The sequence below is a fragment of the Meleagris gallopavo genome, chromosome 6 (assembly GCF_905368555.1).
Source record: "Meleagris gallopavo chromosome 6, MGAL_WU_HG_1.1, whole genome shotgun sequence".
Taxonomy (NCBI): domain Eukaryota; kingdom Metazoa; phylum Chordata; class Aves; order Galliformes; family Phasianidae; genus Meleagris; species Meleagris gallopavo.
The window spans coordinates 21,155,995-21,179,288 of NC_139409.1; the positions used below are offsets into that span (position 1 = coordinate 21,155,995).

The following is a 23,294-nucleotide window of genomic DNA, read 5'->3' on the forward strand; positions in this document are numbered from 1 at the left end:
GATTATTGTTAGACGACTATGTAGGACAGAGAGAACCCAGTGAAGTTTCATTCTTGCTTCCTGTAGAGTGTAGTCTTTAAACTGACTGTTATTCCAGGAATGCACTCAGTTTTGTTTCCAAAAGAACTAGCTAGTTCACTTTGGAATGAAAGCCTCAGAGTGAACTATCATACAGAGTGGGGATGATGGAGGACCAGGTTCCAGGATGGAAGTTATTTGCTGGCATAGATGTACCTAATAGTATTTTACAGCTGACATTTCACCAATACTGAATCAAGTAGAATGATTACCCTCAGCATCTTACATATAACACTACTATTAACATGTCAGAATGTGGTTTGCCTTGACTTTCACTGTTGACTTTCATTTCATTTCTTTTCTACTCTAACCTCCTAGACCTCTGTCCTTGAATTTGCATTTACTCAAGTTATTCAGTCTAGTATTGGTGGATGTGATTTCCCTCTCCAGTGTGCAGCATTTTGCATCATCTTATTGAATGTTATCTTGCTGATCTTCACCCATATCTCATGAACATTGCAGCCATTTTTAATTTCGGTCCTGTTCTCTAAAGCACTTCTAATCCTGCATTATTAATTAATGTCATTAATAGATTTCATATATAAACACAGTTAATTTCATCATCTAAGCTGCTAATGAAAATGCTCTAAAAATGCTCTGATGTAGAATATAATCCTGTACCTCATTCACATGCTTACATAGGTTCGACAATAAGGCACCTCAGTAATGCTAGCAGTATTTAATGCTAACACTCATTATCTTATCTGAGACACAGAATTATATGTGAGATATAAAACTCCACGACTCTGATTGCATTTGTATCCAAAGGAATTGTCTGTCACTAGTTGAGCTCTGTATTCATGTAACACTTACATATTCTAACTAACTACATGTTTCCATTCTGATCTAGAAAGAGATGACCAAAAATGGGTTAATGATAACACATTTGTTCCTCATCTTATATTTACAAGCACTGTGGATTTACTCCACAGCATATGTAGAAATCCATGGATTTATACAAAACTACCTCTGAAAGTTTTACTGTAACATGACCTACATTTCACCTTAGTCTACATAGCAGATATATTTACTATCAATTTGTGAAGCAAGCAGTGTAGTATCGCTTTGTCTAGATCAGCATACTTTAATGGCCACGCAGTCTATTAAATATCTTTTACAGACTCTGCTTTTAATAAATGATTTCTAATTGACTAGTTGTCAGTGGCAACATTCTAGAAAACTCAGTTACATGGGATTTTTCATTGATTTTCCCTATATTAGAAAATGAAATGTCAGATACCATTAATTGCATTTTCACAATGGGAAGCATGCTGCAAAAGTAACTGCTAAGTGAAAGCACTTCCAGGCTAATGTGTGAGAGAGGTATTCTTGTTAAATGAATCCAATATATAAACATTTGTTACAGTTATGTGCCTCTATGGGCCAAATTGATGTGAATGTAATTATAATCTATAATATGAAGCCATTTTACATATTTCTAGAGGAAAAAAAAATGCTTCCAGGTGTATTCTGCATTCATTTATCATTATACGGTATACTATCTGCACCCAGGAACATGGTAAATGGTTAACCCATGGTTTTTGGGAGCTCTTATCTACACAGTGCCTGAATCATTTCTGAGATCAACTTGTCCTTATAGTTAGCTGCCCATGCCTCAAAGACAGAGCTGCTAGTTTATGTTATTTAACAACTAGACCCATGTTTACCCAGGTTACATGGCAGTACTAGGTAGTGTACGATCTTGAATAAAATCTATGAGACTGTGGCACACATATTCTGTATCATTGGTGCTCCCCAGTCTGAAACACATTTGTGCATCTTTTCAGCTTTCTGTGGTTACATTAGTCTAGTAAGCCTTTTGAGATCACATATGCTTTCTACAGATGTACTTATATGTCTTGTCCATGTGATCACATCTGTTGTGCCAGAATTGGCCAGCAGTCTCTACAGTCGAAGGGAAATGATACTGAGTATGTATGTGAAAATTTATTTGATTGTGCACAGTTTACTATAGTGCAAGAAGTTCTTATGTCTTTGCAGAAAGAAAAATTCATGACCTTTCTAAAGTATGTGATGTAGCATTCAATTTTCCTGCATCTGATCGATAAGCAAGCAGGAAATTATATCTTTTGCCATGGTAGACAAGCATAATTAAGCAATAAGGCAATGGAGGTAGTTGTGATTATCTTAGGATGCACCTGGGAGCTGCCTTGTTGCTATTTTAAAGCATCTTTATGCTAAGGGAACTATATTAATTTCTGCTGAGAAAGATAAAGTTGGCAGTTTGGAATGCTCATGAACAGCAGTTTCAGCTGTGCTTCACAGAGAGTAATGTGGTGTGTTCACCCCAAACAATTAGGCTTCTCCTTCAAGAGAAGCAAAGATGGAGCAGGCTGTAAACACTTAATTGACAGTTCAGAAACGGTAAAGAAAAACAAAACAATTATGCTTTGGCTGGTTGCCAGCAAGTGCAAAACTTACATTTTTAGTAGTTTAGAATAAAAATGCATTGCCTCCAACACTTGACTTCCAAGGAAGGCATCATTGCATAATTAATGCTATTGCATCTACATTCTAATTTATGCATTTTAATTATACCAAAGGCCCAGTGAATAATTAATGTTAGCAAAACAATGTGTTGGAAGCATAAGCTGAAAAGTATCACTTTTTAATGGGCTTTGCAGATTTAAATAACTAATGAAAGCTATTTAACTATTTAATTACAAGAACATTTTCCACTAATACAATCAAATATTATCTACTATGACCGAGTACCCTCACAAGTGGAGAAGTGAATTAGCTCAGGCTACTTGCTTTTTGAAACAATCAATCTGAGTATATCACAGTATACTAATCTACCTGAGCCATATGCATGCAGGGAAAAAAGTTATTTGAATGTTGTGCTGTAGGAGAGACTGACATGTTGTTGGCAGCATTTGTAAGATGTAAAATCAAAATTCCAGGCACAAATTCCGCTTTGACCTCCTGTCTTCAAGCTGGTCAGTCCATACAAGTTTCGTGGGAAGATTTAGAATTGAATATAAAAGGATACAATATGGAACTCATTATCCCCGAGTTCAGCAATCTAAAATTAAGGATGTAGTCCAGGTTAGTAATTTAGAGTATTGCAGTGGTTGATAGATATAGCACTTCTGGAGAGAGTTTCATCTCATACTAAAATAGGTTTTTGAAGTAGATAGAATTAATCATTATCTGGCAGTGGCTATCATTTTTTTCTGTTTCCTGTAGAGGAAGCTTAGAGTAGTGCCTTAGGTGTATGTCCTACACCTACCTCCTAGGCAGGCTACTTTAGCTGAAGTTCCCTTCACCAGAAATGCCAGCCTCTAAGCTACCATGTGAGGAAGACCTACTGATATCAACCTGATGGCATGTAGATCAGGACAAAGCTGCAGGGCTCACAGCACTGACTCCTCCAAAGCTCTCATGTGCCACATGGACAGCCAACATCTCTGCTGCCTGCTCAAATCCCAGGATGAAAACCCATGATTTCATTAAGAAAGTCCTTCCCTTTCAAAAGGGTCACCCACATGGGTCTGCTCTGCCCTAAATCTTTACCCCTGGTGCCTGGACTATCAGGCACACTACCAAACAGAGTGAACCAGAAGTGTCCCAGCCACATAGTGTGTCCCAGCTTAGGCCTACCTCAGGTTTGCTGCAGGCTTGGTGGTGAAACCATGCACACACCAGACAGCACTGTCTGCATAGCATGGGAAGCCTAGTTGTTAAATGTACACATTTCTTACAGTGAATATAATGACAGAGCAAATGATGAATTACTGCAATCCTTGGAAACAGCTTGCATACACTCAAGTAATACCAACTTGTCATTGCAAATATAAAATTAATCACTTTCACCAACTTTTTCAGTAATTCTTTCCATATCAGACAGAAGTTTACTCTTTAAGCTCTAAAGTAAAAGATTCAAGTATAATAATAATAATAATAACAACAATAGTAACATAGTGAAGGACTTGTAAAAAATATGAGATTGACAAAGGCTGCTTCCAGTTTGGAATAAAAAGTCATTTTATCTAAGTGCATTATTTGTAGTAATTACAGTAACAGTGTACAGTAACAGTACAGTGTAGTAAATTAGTTAGTAACTAATGGCTCCAATGTTTTAAGCTTTCTTTGTGTACCAGGTATATATTGAAAGCATAGTACATGTCCCTTCAGAGGAGTTCTCTTATGTCATTTGAGAGATACAGAGGGAGAAACCGCTTGTGTTTTCCCTTTCTTTCAGCTGTGTTTGCCTGACCCTGGCCCTATTCTTGCACTAGGGCAGTGTGAGAGGTGTGCCAGCTCACGTCAGTGGTTGTGTCTGTTGGGTGACAGCTGTGCTGGGCAGGGCGGTTTGTGGGGGTGATAACTCCCCTAATGGTTGCGGGGGAAGGGACACAGCAGCATGGTGGCACTGTTCCAGGGGAATCTCAGCTGGCCGTAGCCAGCTGCTGTCTTGTCCTGCTGAATATTTGATGCGAGGTAGAAAGCAGTACACAAAAGAAAATCTGTCTTGGTAGCAGGCTAAAACTGGCTGCTTTCTTCTGAGCAATAGCATCTGAAAGAGCAGTGATGGAGCAGGGGTGCCTCATCCTCCTGGTATTTTATGTCCTCCTCACTGCTCAGCTCTTCCACCCAAAAGACAGATTGTGACCTAAAGGTATTCCTCTGAGCCTATATTCTCTGTATTTTGATTACTACAGTACCTAAAGGAAGTGCTAAGAGTAATTACTCAAGTAATACAACTATTTAATTAAATCTAACTTGAGAAAAAAAGCTTTTTAGTGTGTACTTTGATACTAAGGTAGAGCCTGGTGAGCTAGCAGTTCCAGTTTCTGGCATTTTTAGCATAGATGACAAAAACAGTGTGAGCTCATGATCTGTGTCTCCCTTTGCTTCTGTCTTTCAGGACTATGCTGAGAAGGAGAAAGCTGCAGCCAAGGCTCTGGAGGATGTGAAGGCTAACTTCTACTGTGAACTGTGTGACAAGCAGTACCACAAACACCAGGAATTTGACAACCACATTAATTCTTATGACCATGCTCACAAGCAGGTAAACCTGACACTTGTCTGTCTGTGTTACAGCTGCCCATCTTCTGTCTTTCCTGATTTTGGGGGGTTTCTAAATTTACTCAAGTAAAGGACAAGTTAGCATATGGTACTAACATATTATTTTTTATCAAAATCAAATATAAAATATTTATCATTTTATTCTTTGCCGCAACCTATGCCTCTTTCCAAGGATCACTGTCTGTAGTTTTAGACACCTGCTCAATTCTAATATTGAAATAGATTTAAATATGAACTAATAAACTGGAAGGAGGGGAACGGGGGGCTGAGGAAACACATCCTCAAATATCTAGGTCCCTCATTTGGTTTTAGGAGGCACATGATGACGCTGTAAGGATGTAAGTATGATCCTTCAAGCTGGTTATACTGTTTCAAGGGCAGAAAAACAGGTTTGTTTGTTTGTTTGTTTTAAGCATATGTAGAACAGAAGTTAAAATCTATGTCTCATGAAGTTTCTCAGGGTGGAATATATTTTGCCTTGCTTGCAGAACAAAATAATGCTACTCTTGAAAAAAAGAGATTATTGGAAAAATACAACAGATATTAATTATTTTTCATGTTTGAACCTACTTAATCAGGTCTGTATGCGTAGGTGTGCTATACCAATGTACACCTATTATCATTCCATGTTTGCTGCCTGCATCACAGTTTTCCACTAATTTTAGCAAAACACATATTCCAGTTGACACTGTGGAAGAAAAATGCAATTAATTCTTGCAAGCATTCCAGAGCTCTATACAACTCATTTGCAAAGTTCAGGAATGAACTGAACCTCTTGTGTAACTTACCATATGTTATGAAGTAGCATGTGAGAAGTTAGAAGTGTAGCAAGTTTCCATAAATGCACCTTATATTACTGTTTTTCTCCTTGCTCTTGCATGTGTTACGCAGCTCAAGTTGTTATGTATTTGTGCACATGGAAGTTAGTAGGGCATTAATGTCTCCTGGGTGATCACACCTCTGGGTACACGGAGGTCAGGGGCTTCCTTGCAAATCTATGAAGCATTTAGAAGCTGCAGGTATTTATTCCAGAGAATGAGAAATAGTAAGTGCCGAAATCAACAAACAGCACTAAAGGCAGAATTCCTTGCTCTCGCTATAAGCAATCTTATTGTTCTTTGTAGTATTATAGAAGATGTAAATCATCCTGGCATTTTCTGTGTATGTCTATTGCAGCACTAAGCGAATGAACTGCCCACGCACCACGACAAACCATCCTGCTGAATCCAACTACCCCAGGTTTTGCTGTCCATAAGCCTCTTCTAGTCCATCACCCTCAAACCACAGATAGATTCACCTAACGTATTTATTTATTAAACCCAAAGCAATTCCTTACATAACAACTCATTAATTAATCTGTAAAAATGGTTCTAATAACACAAAACATTTCCAGATCCTAAGCGTGTGACTCTAATCCATATAAATCCCCATTTGCCGCACAAATAATTTTTCTTCTTTCAGCCAATTTTCTACTTGTCAGAGATGCATCTGAATCCAAACGAATCAATCTTTGCCCTTCCCTCTTCTCTACACCCTCTGCAGTGAACAGCTTACACGAAATAAAACAGCCTACTTGATGCACCATGTACGTTTGGTTTGTTGCAGCAGAGTTTTTGGAATCCTGCATTATAAAACAATGTTTAAGCCATTAAACTTCCTTCAATTTGTAGGTAAATTCAGTGCTTTAAAACCTGTCAGATTGATGTTACTGTGAACTCAGAGTCTCATGGAAATACACAACACGTACAACTGGCAATACAAGCTCATCCCATCCTGCCCTCTCAGATGTAGTTCAGCAGCTCAAGCTAGCACAGGATTAGCTAGCTATCCTCCTGATGTGACAGGGTAATTCAGTCTCATCTCCCTTCTCACATCTTGACTGCTCAGCCAAGTTTTGGAACCTTGCCTCTAGGAATAACATGAATGCTGCATTTCTTCAGACTTTCATGGTTAGTCACAGAAAAACCTATATTATTTTTACTTTAACAAGATAGTTTTCTGAGATAAGTTAATTTTAGTTATCTTAACTTCAAAATGTTTGTTCTGGGAAGTGTAGTAGCCACCAGAAAACTTCTGTTCTCCTTTCTGTTTCCCAGCAGAAATTCGAGGGTACCATTAGTTGTCTACATGGATGTGTTCTGAGCAAAATCTTTCTAATGGAGATTAAATAAAATGAGAAACTCTTTATAGCTCAGTAACAATATTGTATAGTCCCATCCCCCTTTGTGATTTCTCTTCTAAATGCTGCTATTTAGAAATCCTTATTAAACTGGCAGTGCTGCTCAGAGAAGATATAAAGACAGAAAAAAAGATATTGCACTATGAGCACTTGTCATAAGACTTTTGTTTCCCTTCCAGAAGAAACAGATTTTATTCAGACTTATGATTTTAATCTCCCAATGTTATGGTTTTATTAAATTAATTGAATTTAGATTCATTTTTTTTAGCTATGACTGCAACCAGTTCTACAGCAGAAAATACTGAATTTTGGACCTCTCATCTGGTATAACAGCCATTGCCTTCCCTGGCCTCAGAGGACTGCAAAACATTAAATCAGTTTGGCCTTGTTTGTGCAGCCAGGCTTCTGTTGGGTTACGTTATTCTCAAGCAGTACTCTCAGAGATACTTTCTTCCTCTACACACTACTTACATGCAAATATATGCAAATATAGTGTGTGTATATGCAAATATATACACACGTATACAGAAAAAATTCTGAATCAGGAGTACTTCAAGATCATCTGTGCCTCTATTTTCATTGTCTCCTAGCACTAAAATGATCCTGGAGAGGTATAATGTGATTTAAATTACTTTTGACTGAGTATTAAACAGCTCTTATTTCTTTGACTGTCTTGACAGCATTAGTCTTAGATAGTGTTGTCAGCATCTTTCCTTCTGTACTACTCTGTAATCATTACTCATAGATATTACCTATTATTGGAAAGTAATATCTCTTAGTGCAAGACTGGATAAAGTGATCTCCGAATCTCTGTAAGTGGAAGCCTGCGCTCCCACCCAGCTTTACCTGAGCTCTCTATGTTAATCCCAATGCTTTCCAAAAACCGGGGCACATCACAAAACAGCCCTGTGCACGCATGTCTCACTAACCCAGCACACAAATAGCTTTATTTCTTTGTGGGTTTCCTTTTATGAAATATATTACTTTATAAACTCCTGAGCAGCAGTCATGGGCAGCTGTACATTTGGTAAATCTGCTGTCTTTTCATTCAAGCATCATAGCTCCTGCACCAATGCTTGTTCTCACTTGCTCATGTTGTTCTCCCCAACAGAAGTTGGTTGCATCAGAACTGATTACTTTAGCTCTATATAAACTCCCTGAATACAGGAAAATATAATAGTCCTGGTGTGAATTATCTCAAAAGCTATTGTCATGTAGATGTTCAATGTAGGCTGCTTCTTGTAAACACAGTACCTATATTCAACTTTATGTTACACACTGAGCAACAAATAATAGGTAAGTGCAAATTTTTTTTGAAATACAGTTGTTAAGTCACTTGCTTCTGTAAAAGAAGACCAAACTTGAGCAGAGATATCTATTTGGTTAATGTTATTAAATACAATCTTTTAGTACCCCCAGGTCATTCATAGCATTCATTAATTCACTTAATGCCGAAGTACTGGGAGCTTTCCATTTTTGTACAAATAATCCTCAGTAATCAGCAATGACTTCTGATATCAGCAAAGGAGAAAATCACATATCTGTTCTGTGTACTGCAATAAAATAATTATGATAATAATAATAGTAGAAATAAGCAGCAAAGAAAAGCAAGGCTGTATTGCCATCTTGGGGTTTCTCATGACAAAACAGGTCTCTTAGTTTGTTGTGAAAGTTTAGACATATAGCCAATCACATTCGCTTGTATGAAAAAAATCTGAATTTTGCAGTGAGAAGTAAATGAACAGAAGTTAAAGTCTACACTGGTTCACATGCACATATCTTTATCTTAGTACTTAAATCCGTGCATACTGGCACTTGGGTGGTTTTTTTGCATGAAAGTCTGATTTAGTGTGCACAGCTGTAGGCACTTGCCAGTAAGCCTTTATTGTGCTTGTGGATTTAAACTCTAATTCAGACAGAGATTTAGCTACTGTTAAATATCAAAGCTAGTAAATATGCTTACATTTTAGCTAGCCTTGCCTCTAACACCTAGAAAATGCGTAGATAAGTAAACACAGAGAAAGCTCCAGGAATTAGTGTAAAAATGTGATTTTGTTCATTCATCTTTAGGGTGTTGTTTTTTCTCCCAGGATGTGTATGTTTATTGGAGGAAAATCTCATATTTTGGCTCTTGGATACACATCCATTACCCAAACAATTTTCACCTGGAGCAAAGATTGGCTTGGAAGTAGCTCAGTTTTCACCTTGGGATCTGGGAGCAAAGGCAAACACAGCAACATCCATAAACCTTTTTTCAGACAAAGTACCGTGTATTATTTAGTTGTCAGAATATACAAACCAAAATAGAAAGATCTGCCTCAGCGTGAAAGTATATGAGAATGTGTGTATGTGTAATCTCTGCTTTTTTCCCCTGAGATATAGGTAGGCCAATCGTTCAAAATTGTTTCAAGGCCAGATTGTCATGTTACCCTCAGAAAATAACCTCTAAATTAAAAAAAAAAAAAAATCAGTTTAGATTGATGCTTTTTAAGAAATGCATGCATATTTTAAATTAAATGTTCACATTTGCACATTTGTCACAGCACTCTTAAGAAAGACAGAACCACATTTGCATTAAAAGTTGATCTGGAGAGAGCAAGAGAAAAAGAGATAAAAGAGATATGATGTTAGATTCATTCAATTAGTATATAAGTAGATTTGAAATGAGAAAGGGATTTTGTATACATGGTAGTTTCTGTCTTCCTTTTCTTAGGTACTAGTAAATTGCCATGATCAAAAGAAGCCATCACAAACAAGTGATTTTGTGTGTGCAATTTGGAGACTGTAAAATTAGGCCCAGTCCTGGAAATAACAGTGAATATTCTTAGCCGTATGCCAGTAAGCAGCCTCACAAAATTAAATAAAACCATTCAAATACATAAAATGAAGCAAACTTAGATGTCTTATGAGAGAGGTTCTAGAGATGAAAGTTATAATTTTTTTTTCCATCTCCAAAACATTCACCATAAGTATCTCAGATGCTTCTGAAATCAAATGCTGAAATTATGATTCAATATGGTCAACAGTTGTTCAGATTTTCCCACACTTTATTCTCTAATTTCAGTGAAATACCAATTTATATTTAGCATTCGGCAAGTTTATTTCCAGTTAGACTATCTCCAGTAGAGGCATACTTAGAATGATCATCTGTGGATATATACACTTTGTCAAACACCTTTTTCATCACAGTATTTATTTTCTCAAGAATCCTTTGCTTTTGAAGCAGAAGAATACCTAACTATCTAACTGTTATTTTATTCATTGTTCTACTGTGCATACATTGTACATTTCTGGCATATGTCTTCTTTTCTCTAGTGTGAAAACCAAAGCTAAAAGGAAATTATTCCTTTCTATGGTTTATTGTATTATTTCAGTATCTTTCTGCCTTAGAGAAACACTGTTCTCTTGCTCATTCTGAAATCAGTGACTTTTGCTCTAATTCTGCTGTAGTTTCACACATTCTTAGCTTTTCATCATACATTGATTTTCCATTGTGTGACTTCACTACTCCTGCAACTTCTTGAAGAGAGAGATTTTGATAATTTCTTGCTGAGTAGTTTTCATTTTCTCACACTTTTTCCATGATTGTCTTACCATGTTCCTCTCATTCTATCAGAATTTATTGTTGTGAATTAAATCCTTTTAAACTTTTCTTCTTAAATTAGTTTAGATTACGAACTGGATTATCCTATAGTTTTTAATGGATAGTTAATTACAGGACTGGTTGTGATTCCTATTATTAAGATTTCCAAACACTTGGTTTTTTAAGACCCAATTTCTGTTGCTTTCAGAGCTTGGGCTGAAATTTTGTTTTTGGACTCTTGGCTTTACTAAATTAGAACATAAATATATATATACTATTTGTAAAGTAAAGCATAGAGAAGTACCAAGACACCAGAATCAATATTGTGTGGTTGACCTTATTTGATACTTTTATGCACTTGTTCTTCAATACAATCTTTATTCAGAGAATTGCATGTTGTTTTCCTTAAGGAAAACTCTCTGACTCAGTGCTAAGGATGAACTCTACTGAAAGAATTAATCTAGTACAAGGAACAAAGCTGTTGGCTATGAGAGAATGGATAATGTGAGATGAAAAAGTGGGTTTAGGAAGTAAGGATGGGAATAAGTGTGGTGGATGAAGATAATGTAATGGCATGGAATTATGTCTGTGGAACTGGAAGATAAAATGAAAGGTGTGTACACAAAAAGTCGGGGGGGGGGAAAGAGGGGGGAATAAGAAGAACAAAGAACAAATAGCTGGAGAAATAATCCATCAATAAAGGGAAATAATGGGGTAAAGCACAGAAGGAGACATTCGAGGTTAGCCACTGATACTGAAGCCATTCCTGTTAAATCAGAGGAACTGAGCAAATCAACCAGATACAATATAAGAAAATTAGCTGTTATTTTGAAAGGTAATTCCTTTAACAAAAATACCACAGATGTTATATTGGCACAAAATGTTACTTTATATATTGAAAATAATACAAAAGTCTTACATCACTGGGATCTGAAAAAATAAAATAAAATGTATAATGATGTTACTCTAATACAATTTCATCTTCTATCACTGATAGATAACATAAGACCAAAATACCAAAATACTCTGTTGGCCTGGGTATTTCTTTCTGTTATTCAGAAACAGAGAAATGCTGCCTTTCTAAAAGCATGTTTACATCATGTCTGTTTTACTTCAAAGCACTTGCAATCCAGTATCTTTGAAATTCTGAAGCTGTGGTGACGTGAAACAGGCAATCAGATTGTGTCACATTGCAGAAGCTGATGTAAATAAAGGCAGCATAAAGCAACACAGGATAACATCAGAATTTAAGCTAGGTTAATGTACAGCATATGAGCAAAAGTAGAATTAAGGATGTAAACCATATCCTTGCATCACTGTATGTAGTAAATTCATTTTACCTGTTTGAGGTGATCTTAAAATAAATGCTTAGTTCATGATATCGTGCACTGTTTTCTTAAATATTATGTGAGGAGGCTTGAATTTTTAGCTGTGCTGCATAGAGATGCTTAATTGCAGACTACAGAAAGTACATATACCAGAGCAACTCCAGAGCAGAAGCAGCATTATCAAATACCACTGAGCACACTTTGGCAACTGGGGATTACTTGAGGCAACAGATTCCAAAGAAATGTCATTGGAAACTGCTACAAATAACACAGAGTTGCTTTTAAATTTAATATCTAGATAAGCTAAATTGTTAAATGCTAGATGCTGTGGAATTACATTTGGTGTTCTTTAGAATGAATGCTAATTAGCATGTAAATTAGCAATTTAACCCTCTTTAAATTGGAAAAGAACCCATGGGACACTTAATTTCATAGTTGTTAATGATGGTCCAATGACTGTAAGATATTTCTTAAGTATTTCATTATATCAGGAATTACAGAAGTTTATTATCAGATTTTGGCATTTAAGACATAGCAATAACCAGAATGCTGGATAGAGAATGTTAGGTGTCCTTTCCACTCCTTTCAGAGGGTACACTTTTTAATTGCTCAAGTTTTATAACTAGTTCTTCAGGCAGGAGGAATGGTTGATGCAGTATAGCCGAAGGTTTATTGACATAAACAAGGCATCTGCAGGATAAGATTTATTAGGGGGAAAAAAACACGTGACCCCACACTAAATAGTCACAACCATTTTTGGGCAACCGTATTTTCAACATTTTGAGGTTGGACTTGAAGGTACGGAGGGTCCTTTCCAACCTGAGCAATTCTATGAATGACAATTTGCTGTTAATGATTACGCAAGTCTGGACACAGATTCACAGAACACTTTCCTGTGCCAGCTTCAAAAGGCTGAGGAACAGTTGGCAATGTTGTTTGTATGCCATAAACTTTGCAACTAGTGTCATTTAAAGGCAGGTTCTGGAAGCTGCTTTTAGGTGATAGAAAGAAAGAAGTACCATACGCTATGATTGTGTTTGATTGTTCTCTATTCACAAATACTTAGATTCATATTTGTGGAGTGACTTATAGAACGACATAGTATTTAATAAGATTAAGGAACGTGTGCAGGTTACAAAAAATCTTCACAAATCCTTGGCCTATTTTCTGCCACAGTCAGACTTCTGGAAACATTAGGCAATTAAATAGTCCTACCATCAGATATCTGCAGAAAAATTATGCTATTATTATCTTCTGTATAACTTTTAAACAATGCTCTCCTATTCATATCTTTCTGGAAAAAGAATATTTCTTCTAATCCTACCAGTGACCACAAAGGTATATGCAGCCCTATGAACATCTGTTTAGAATCTGTATCTATTATAGTTCTGTTCATTTTTGACCATCTGTACCTTCCATGCAGTAATTAATGTGCAAGAATTTAGCTGCATAATTGATTCCCGTGGAGCATTAAAGTCACGCTAATCAACAATGTTTGTGTTTGAGGAAATGTACTATGTACCTCATATGTCTTTAAGAGGCATTTACAGCAAAAACAAATATTTAAAAGTAAACTAGAAATATTTCTGTGCATCACCAAGATACCAATAAAGATGGTGGGATTAGTAATTTATTACCTTTTCTTAGTTAAAAGCATTAATTAACATCTTTTAATGTGTCTCCAAGGAAAAAATAGAGGAAGTAACCCAGACTAATTATCATTTCACTGCTTTAGCAATTCTGTAATAATTAGGCTCCATCAGGAGCCATTAAAAAGATGAGGGTACTTTAAACATCTTCTCAGATTAAATTGCAGCAGAATATCTAGAGAAATACAGATGATATTCATGTGAATATCAAATAAATATATTATCACAGGTGATGTAACCACAAAAAAAAAGTGAATGTTTCCTTAATACAAAGTTAACTACTAAATAGTCTTGCCATCAGAAAACACTATTTTTAAAGCAGAATATTTGGGGGGAAATGTGAGATATTCAGAAATTTTTTTTTTTTGAAACATTTTTCTTTTTACATCATCGATCTTCAAACAGGTTGAAATCATTCAGAAAGACTGAAATACACTCTTTAAACAGTGCAACTTTCAAAATATTTTAAAATACTAATTGTAACACACTACATTTGCTATTCCTGAGTTAAAATCAACTTGATGAAAGGTGTAACTTTAACGCTGTGTGTTTCATTGTTATTTAGATGAATTGACATCATGTCTCTTGAAAATATTCTAAACTTTCATTTTTGGTAAGTTTTCATAACATTACTTCTCCCAGTAAGACAAATGATAAAATTTCCTGCAAAGGAGAAATTCTGTTTCCTTAAACAAATGTGTAAATATGAAGGAATTGACATAAGCCCCTTGGAATTCGTAGGAGTCATTCTATGCATATGTTTTCTCTTCTTGGCTTTTCTTCCTTCAAAATAAAAACTTCTCAATACTGATGCATACTGAAAACAAAAGTGCAAAAAGTGCAATATTCCATTGTTCTGTATTTACACTTCTCCTTTAGGATCTGTGAAATTCAGCGAGGTAATTAATCATATCCAGAAGTGATATAACTTTCTGCATTTACTGCAAGTGTGGCTTGGCTCTTCAGACTTAGATAACAATCCAATTATGCACAGGAACAAGTCACAATTAGCAGAGTAATATCTGGGTAAAGAAATATGTTTAAGGGTAAAAGAAAACAATTTATTAAATCACAGTTATCAATATTTTTCTCTGAAAATTTGCCTAAAAGGTACACTATATTTTTTTGCCTTTTTCAAGGAACTTGGTATATTCAGACTACTCTCATCTTCTCTTAATTTCAAAGAAAAATCCATTCTTCCAATGCCTTTCATATAATTTGAGCCTATGCTACAGCAGGCATTCCATTCATTCATACTTCAGGTTGCCCTGCGAGGCTGTGGGTGACCCCTCCCTGGAAGCATTCAAGGCCAGGCTGGATGCGGCTTTGAGCAACCTGGTCTAGTGGAAGGTGTCCCTGCCTATAGCAGGGGATTGGAACTAGATGATCTTAAAGGTCCCTTCCAACCCAAACCATTCAATGACTCTGCATAAGTATGACTTTCAATAGCCTGGGTCAGATTTTAATTTTCTTCCCATTTTGGAATTTCCTACGCTTGCTTAAAGCAGGAAATGAAGACTCTGGCTTATGGTTTGAAAACAATCATAAATTGGACCAGCGTGCATGCAAAATATAGGCCAATAAATCTAAGCTTGGAGCACACAAGAAGTATACAATAATTACTAAAGTGATTTTTCTGTTATTTCTAGGAAATGAAAATCATTTTTTATATAATTCCTTATTTATTTGCAGAGTTCATCAAGCTGAACAAGGTCTTTTTAAAATTAAACCACTAATACCTGGAAAAACAATAAATTTTTTTCAAAAACTAAAATAAAATATGATCCAGGTGCCCTACTTCTTGTCTGCATTTGAGTCACTTAGGATAAGGAATATACAGTTCCTATAATTGTGTTTTCTCTGAGATGGTGGATATTTAAAGAGAATTGTTGTTCTTTTTGAGTACATAAACTTACAACCATACTTTTATAAAAGAAATAACTCAAATTCGGGGCTGTAGCAGAGTACTAGAATAAGAAGCAATGATGTAAATAAAAGATCATCTTCAAATTTTACAGCAATAAAACTTTGCTGAGAGCAAATAATAAAATAAAGCCTGCTCAAAACACTTTTTATGTCAAGTGGCAGACAGAGAATTTGAGAATAGGCATAATGTAATTTAGAAGTAGTGAGTGATAATTCAGCTTTATAATATTTAAAAGTTTCCATGTCTGCATGAAAAAGTAAGTGTTCATTTACAGAATTATTTAAGAGTGAATACAATGAGACATAGTATAGAGCACAGGTAAGAGGGAAAAGGGAGACACTAAATGTTGCCTTCCATTACCTCCAAAATATGCAAGGTGATCACTTCCACTCACTTTCAAGGGATTGTTTTCTAAAGCAGTATTAAATTAACTTTAAATTATGAAATCAAAATGGAAGTATGTCAAGTTGCAGCTCAGTGATCTGTTACACACCAGTGGGCCGAGACACATACTTGACTGTGCGCATGCTTTTATCTCCCTGTCTTAGTGAAAGCCCCAGGCACTGCAGGTTGCAATAGCAATTTGTTCAAAGGGACCAAATACAAATAACAGATTTCAAATAAATAATATTTTAAGTAAGAGTCAATAAAAAGTACACTAGATAGACCAATATATCTTTTCCTTTACAAAATGGAAAATAAGGGCATCATTTGCTCTGCAGTTTGATCATCTTTCTCCTTGACACACTCACTTTGCTTAGGAAGCACCTTATTGCTTTTGTGGTTTCAGTGGGAAATGCTCATGAATTGGGAAGTGAGATGGATAGGTCATGTAGAGGGAAGAAAGAACACTAAAATTAACGGATACAACACAATAATTATGTGAGACAGAATTGGAAAAGAAGTAACAGAATAATATATGATCAAAATATCCATTTTTTAATTGGTAAATTTCATAATTTATGGAGATGTGATCTCAGAAGATTGTCTCAGATAATCAAAGGCTAAACCAGGCTGTGGCAGGAGTGAATTAACCTTGAAAACAAATGGGACATCTGTTTATCTCCTCCTGTAAATAAACTGAAGACCGGAACATAAAGTGCTACTCCAGTCCCATGCATGAGGAAATTAAAATTAACAGATTATCCTTTTAAATTTGTTGCCTCTGTGAAGCTCTATAGAGTAGATCTTTTACGTACACGTTATTAGTTATCACAATGATCAGCACATGGTATATAGGAAAAATTGACTGGATTCTATTTAGTAACAGAAACTTGTTTAAGTAAGAGTTTAATGATGGTGAAAAGGATGATCAAATAGGTTGGAAGGAGGAATTAAAATGGAAAGATGTGGGAGAGACTTAGGAAATTTTAAAGAGCATTTGGCGGATGGTTTAAGAACCAAAATCCCACAACTGAAAAAAGACCAAATAGGTTATGAACAGCTAATCTTGTTTAGAAGGAAAGTCAATTCTCTGTGGCTTAAATTTATAATAAAGGAGAGAAAGGAAAAATGGATAGTAAAGATCATAAATCAGGAGTGAAGAAATTGGAAAAATGTGATAGAGAAAGTAAAAAGAGCAAAAGGAAAATTCGTAGTCATCAGAGGTAAGGGCAAGAAGGTTTCTGAACGTATAATGAAGACATAAAGAATCTTCTGATCCAAAAAGAAATGAGTTACTTGTCAGCAGTGATGTAAAAAAGACTATTTAATACAGTTTTCTGTTCTATACTTGGGGTAAAGCCAGATGACTTAGTCACATTTATGATGTTTATGATGATTGCGAAGTACCACTCTAGCAGCAGCTAGGAAGAATATTAAACAGCATAATCTAAACCTAAATATTTTCATACCAGCAGATTCAAGTAACCTACATTTAATGTTAGGAAAGAGATGGCCATAAACTCTCTTGTTCATTACTGTTGATTCTTAGTAAGTCTCAGAGCACCAGAGGAAGTTACACCGAGCTAGAAACCATGTTACTATTTAAAGGGAACAAACAAGAAGATCTATCATATTGACATTAGCGCCAGGGAAAATGCTGGCATGACTGATACAGCACTCCATAAAGTATTAAAGAATGATTATAGAATTAATTTCATTTAATTTGTTTTATGTAAAATAGATTTTGTCACTTTACCTATTAAAAAGTAGGAAATCAGGATCTCCTCACTCTTGTGTTATTGAAAAGTTTCAGTCAGATTACTATGAAAGTCATTTGCTGTCTTTTTTATTAACAAATATTACACATAGATGTCATTTATTAAATCTTCTTTTCTCTGATCAGCCATTTCGTTATAGTACTCTAGCCAGGTTTCCAGTTACCTTTAACTCTCCCTACTCCAGAAGAGACCTGTCTTCTTTAAGTAAGCAGAAGATAAAGAATGTTTTACATTTGATTTAACAAGCAAAACAACCTAAAAGGTTTTTTAAGGATAGTTATTACTTCCTATTAGAAAAAGCAATATTCTACTTCCTTGAAGCATTTGATGACGCTTCTTATATCTAGTTTTAATATCCTTCATGCATATATTTCACTCTTTGCCCCGACCAAATAAATTTTCATCTGAAGTGCAGTGAAAGGTACCTATCACAAATACTACATTTATCTCAAGTACATATTAAAGTGACTCCTTTTGGTGATGAGTTTGTTCTCTAGCACAGCAATCCAGAGCCACTCTTTAGTGGCCTGCTGATTCATCTTTCCTTTAGGTAAACTATGGGCATAGTTTTCCAATCGATTTCTTTCACGCTTTATCACAGTACCCTCATCAGTATCATAGTTGCTAAGAATCAACAGATGACAAAGGTAAATCAAATTTAGGTTTAATTTAGATACTGTCTTTCCTCTTGCTACAATGGGCTTGTAACAAGTGAGGTGTGCTAATTAAATGTACATTTGTGGGTGCTGACTTGGCCTTTTCTTTATTCTTCTCATAAATTACTCCATCTCTCTTTGCCTTCATTTCTTTATTTGGAAAATATTATCATGATAAAAGGATGTGTTTCATAAGATATCTAAGATTTTTGTGACTCTGAAATTTTGATGACCACACTGAAGGAATTTTGAGGCCATTCATTTGAACTGCCTTTTGAATTCTTGAATATCTGAAACTCAGATGTAGGTGATTTTGTATTTCACTGTCACAATTAGAAAAAAGAAAAATTAAACAGTGAGGCAGGCCTCAAAAAGATGTGGAGAAGGGTAAAGCATTTTTAAAGTAAGCTTACAAGTACTGTATGCTTTGATAGGAGAAAGTCTTGCATGGCATCTGTAATACCAGATTTGGTTTTTTGGTTATTGTTTTTTGGGTTTTTGTTTGTTTTTCTCTTTGAGCTGCTTATGTGAGAAAGAAAAAGAAATGAAATATATAAACTGTTGTTTTGCTGTGGCTAAGAATCAGCACCAGAAACACAGATGAGGCAGGCTGTGCATGAACATGCAGTGAAGAAACAGGCCGCTAGCAAGATTCTTTGAAACATGTTACTTTTAGTAGGTAAATTACTCTGTGTTCCAAAATGGTATTGAATGTGTCTAATCAAATCATACAGTATCCAGCCAGCCTGCTGGAGCATATGATAACAAATTCATTGGAAATGATATAAATGTGGGTGGTCAAGAAGAGCATATGCTGAACCCACAAATAGCTCAGGCCTTCAAATGAGTGCTGCCACAAAGTGCCTGTTCTGTCCTCTCCCATGCGGAAATGGCCCCCTGAAATCCATCTGTTTTAACTGTACTTAGTAATTTCTCACGTGCCATACAAATTTACCCTGAATTACATTAGTTCAAACTCATAATCTGGGCATTGGGTGAAATCAGTAAAATAGCAAGAATATTTGCAGCTATGGCTGAACAGTAAGAAGCTCCCACCAAAAATAAATAAATAAATAAATAAATAATAAAAAAAATTACAGATAAGCGTTAGATCTTTTTGCTTTCTGGCACCCAGACCCATTGCAAAATATCAGATCTTTCTATAAGGATTTAGGGACAAATTCTATGGAGAAATGTGAAAATAAGTCCTCCAAATACCTACTTGTAATTTCTTCTTTTAATTGGATCTGTGATCAAAAACTTACTCATTGATGGTTGGATTCTGTAGGGCATGTCTAGGGATTAACATTTTTTCCCCTGTACTATCATTTCACTTCCCAAACCAACAATTTTCCCATTCACTCCTGCTAAAAATATTGAACCCGTCAAGACTGGCTATAATAAAATCTACTCCAAAAAATGGTCATTATCACACACTTCAAAGTGATCTGTAAATAATTATGTATAAAATATATGAAAATTTGTCAGACAATTTTTGATTTTCATATCTCAATGTAAATTCTTGTAACAGCCTTTCACATTTATTTTTAGGAGTTTACCATAGTAAGGCAAATTCCTTCACTGCTGTTTTTTCCCTTTCACTTGGAGACTAATACTATAAGCATCAGCTGTGAACTCTTATCATTCTCATGTTATGGTTTGCAATGTAAATTCAATTTACAAATAATGTACTTGGTTCCAGTGTTAGGGTTACAGGCAAGACAATAATTACTGAAAATCATACTCCATCCTGTTTCTCATTTGAGCCTTCTATGGTGAATTTGATTAGAACTCAAGGTGCTTTTCAACGAAGTGAAGCCAATCATGCAGTCAAACACATAGATTAGTTTATGGACTTAAGATTCAGAAAATGCTATTTGCGTGTGGCAAGACACATATGCCTGATGCTGACTGAAGTAAGCAGAAGGGCATACTACATTTCTATCTGGAGGTCCAGTGCTTTATAGCAAAGAATATTTTGTGGGATGCATCAAATGTGAATGATATTCTGAAAAAAAACCTGAATGTAAGTGGATAAAGTCATGTTACTCAAACTGACCTGACATTTTCTGATTTAATGAGTGAAATTTTAACAGATTTATTCCAAAGTTGCCTTCTATTTAAATGAAAGTAGTTACATCATTGTGAAGAAGAATACATTTTTCTAAATGTACTTGCAGCAACACCTATTTGCTCCAGTAGCTGAAGTAGAGGTACTCTGAGAATTCCACATAGATCTCTGTAAGAAGCTGAAATGACCTCTAGCAGAATTCTGAAAAGGTGACGTTCTCTCCCCCAGTGTGTTCCCTTTGGTCCTCAAATTGTGAGAAAGTGCATGTGAAAAATGATTAAAAGGGTTCTTGAAGCCAAAGACCTCCTTGAGAAAGAGGTCTGAAAAATCTGGCAAGGAAATGGCTAAGAAATCAGGAATGAGAGAACAGTGCACATCTTCTTCATGCTTCTCAATGTATTTGTGCTCTTTAATGACTGCACTTTCTTCAATTTTTTTTTTCTATCCCCTATCAAATGAATCTCTTTGAAGTGCAGATTATAAAATCCTTATCTTATCAATGGCTTATATTAAAGTACCAACTGTCTTTCTTGACTTTGTTTTACATATGCCAAAAGTAGATTAATAAAGCATAGTTTTGTAGTGAACTTATAGACATGAATACTATCTGTAGCAATGACAATGTACCAACAGCACAGTCTACCTCTGTCTATCAAAAGCTGTTTGTCTGAGATAGTCACCGTTAATGCCATCTGCATCCACTGAAAACAAGAAGTTACTTTACATCTCACTTTATCCCACTTTTTTTAGACAGCTGCTTTAAGATGAGGTGATTACATCCCTAAAAGAGCTTATTTTTCTTATTAGCTGTTTATGTTTTCTTATTAGCTTATTAGCTGTTAGAAAAGCTGAGAAATAGCCACAGGCATCCAGATTTGATAGGATGAATGGCAATCCATAAAAATTCTCCCCTTCACATGAAGAAAAAACAATCAGAGTCATAACTCTGGAAAGCAAGTAAACTCACTACCACAATTGCAGCCAGTGATAAGTATGCTACAGGTATACTGGCCACAATGAAGTAACAATTAATAAATAAAAAAATAGGTAAATTAAGAATTTGCAGAAATTGCTGAAGTATGGGTAGAGTATTTGGTTAGTAATGTATCTAGCAAAGATAGGTAGAAAAGATGGAACTCCACTGATTAATTTGAATCTGCTGATTTGAGTCATGCAGTAGTTTAGGAGGAAAAAACATATTCAGCAATTTTTGAGTGGGACTTAGATAAATGAGCCAACATGACTCAGACCCAATTATATAAGCAAGTCACTCTAAAACAGAAAATATTACTTTGTGTTCTTTTAATATTCCATGTGGGTTTTTACCAAAAAAAAAAAGAAGAAAGAAAGAAAGTAAGAAAAAGATGGGTTACTTTTAGATATAGCAGTGTCCACGTGCACATACACATGAAAAACAGAAAGAATAGAACATAAGTCTAAAAATGAAATATGATTCTATGGCAGTGAAATTTGTAGCAGGTGAAGGACAGAATACATCACTGCAATTAAATAAATCATATTTTATGACATGTGCCTGTATTTGGATGCCCAGTTAAGTAGCCTATTACATGCAAAATGCAATTACCGCGTAAAGCTCTGTTAATTTTCAGGCACACCTGCTGAGCTTAGGGGTTGTCATTCAGGAACCAGCTCAGTTGCATGCTTTTGTTCACCACCTGTGAAAGATATTTGTGTGCCTGAAAGGAGGGTGGCACAGGTTATTAGAGAGGAAAACAGTGGCTTTTGCAGGTTGAGCAGGCAATCCCATTGTCTGTCCAACATAATGACAAATTTCATTATAGTTCCTAACTGGATCTCTGGCAGTGAAGCTTCTTTGTTCTGATGAGGGCATGTGGAGGGAGAGACCTCGCTCTGCTCAGACTGCAGATGTTTTTGATTTCTTGGATTTCATCTCCAACTGATGAGTTCTTGGCTATGCTTACCTCCTTTTTTTGTATTCTTTTCTCTTCTTCCTTGACACATGCTATATGCCATTAGAGAGCAAAAAATACTGCTAGGACTTCTATTCTTAGTGTTGGTCCATTTGCTTTGTTGATTATCAAGCTAACTGTCAAAGAAGTGAAATGCATTGCTTTGCAATACCCATGCTCCATAGTACTAGCTTTCACATTGTTGTTTCCTTGACAGGTAGTAACTGTTTCTGTTTTTCCTCATGAATGCTTTATGTGTGATACAGAACAGTTCATGGTGACAGCTAAAACGCAGCAAGCAGCACTAACGGACATTTCTTAAATGTATTTCTTTGCCCTTTCTTCACATGAAGGATGCTAATAAGGCTCAAGGCTCCCTATATTGGTTGTTCTTTATTTATTTATTTATTTTCACAGATATTTGAATCATTACTCCTTAAAGATCTTAATACTCACAAAGATATGAAAGGTGATAGAAAGTGTGGATACTACTGGAAAGATTTTCTGATTTACTTTACAGCTTTGGCTTTAATATGTTACTAAAACTAGATTTCTTCTTTGGACCAAAACTAACATTGTTTCAAACTTTGATCTACTTTACTGTAAATTGGAGGCAATGCACTTGAAGGAAGTGAATGCTGTGTGACTGGCAAGGCAAGCGGCAAATGGACAGGGACG

The 23,294-nt window shown here is 35.6% G+C and overlaps 1 protein-coding gene across 2 annotated transcripts in view; it reads left to right on the forward strand.

Annotated features, from left to right (window-relative positions):
- Positions 1-23,294, forward strand: part of ZNF804B (zinc finger protein 804B) — a 212,467-nt gene that overhangs the window by 178,091 nt on the left and 11,082 nt on the right. For both annotated transcript variants that reach the window (XM_085227382.1, XM_085227383.1), the window contains exon 2: positions 4,970-5,113. In XM_085227382.1, the coding sequence (XP_085083508.1) occupies positions 4,970-5,113 (144 nt within the window). The remainder of the gene's footprint in view (positions 1-4,969; positions 5,114-23,294) is intronic.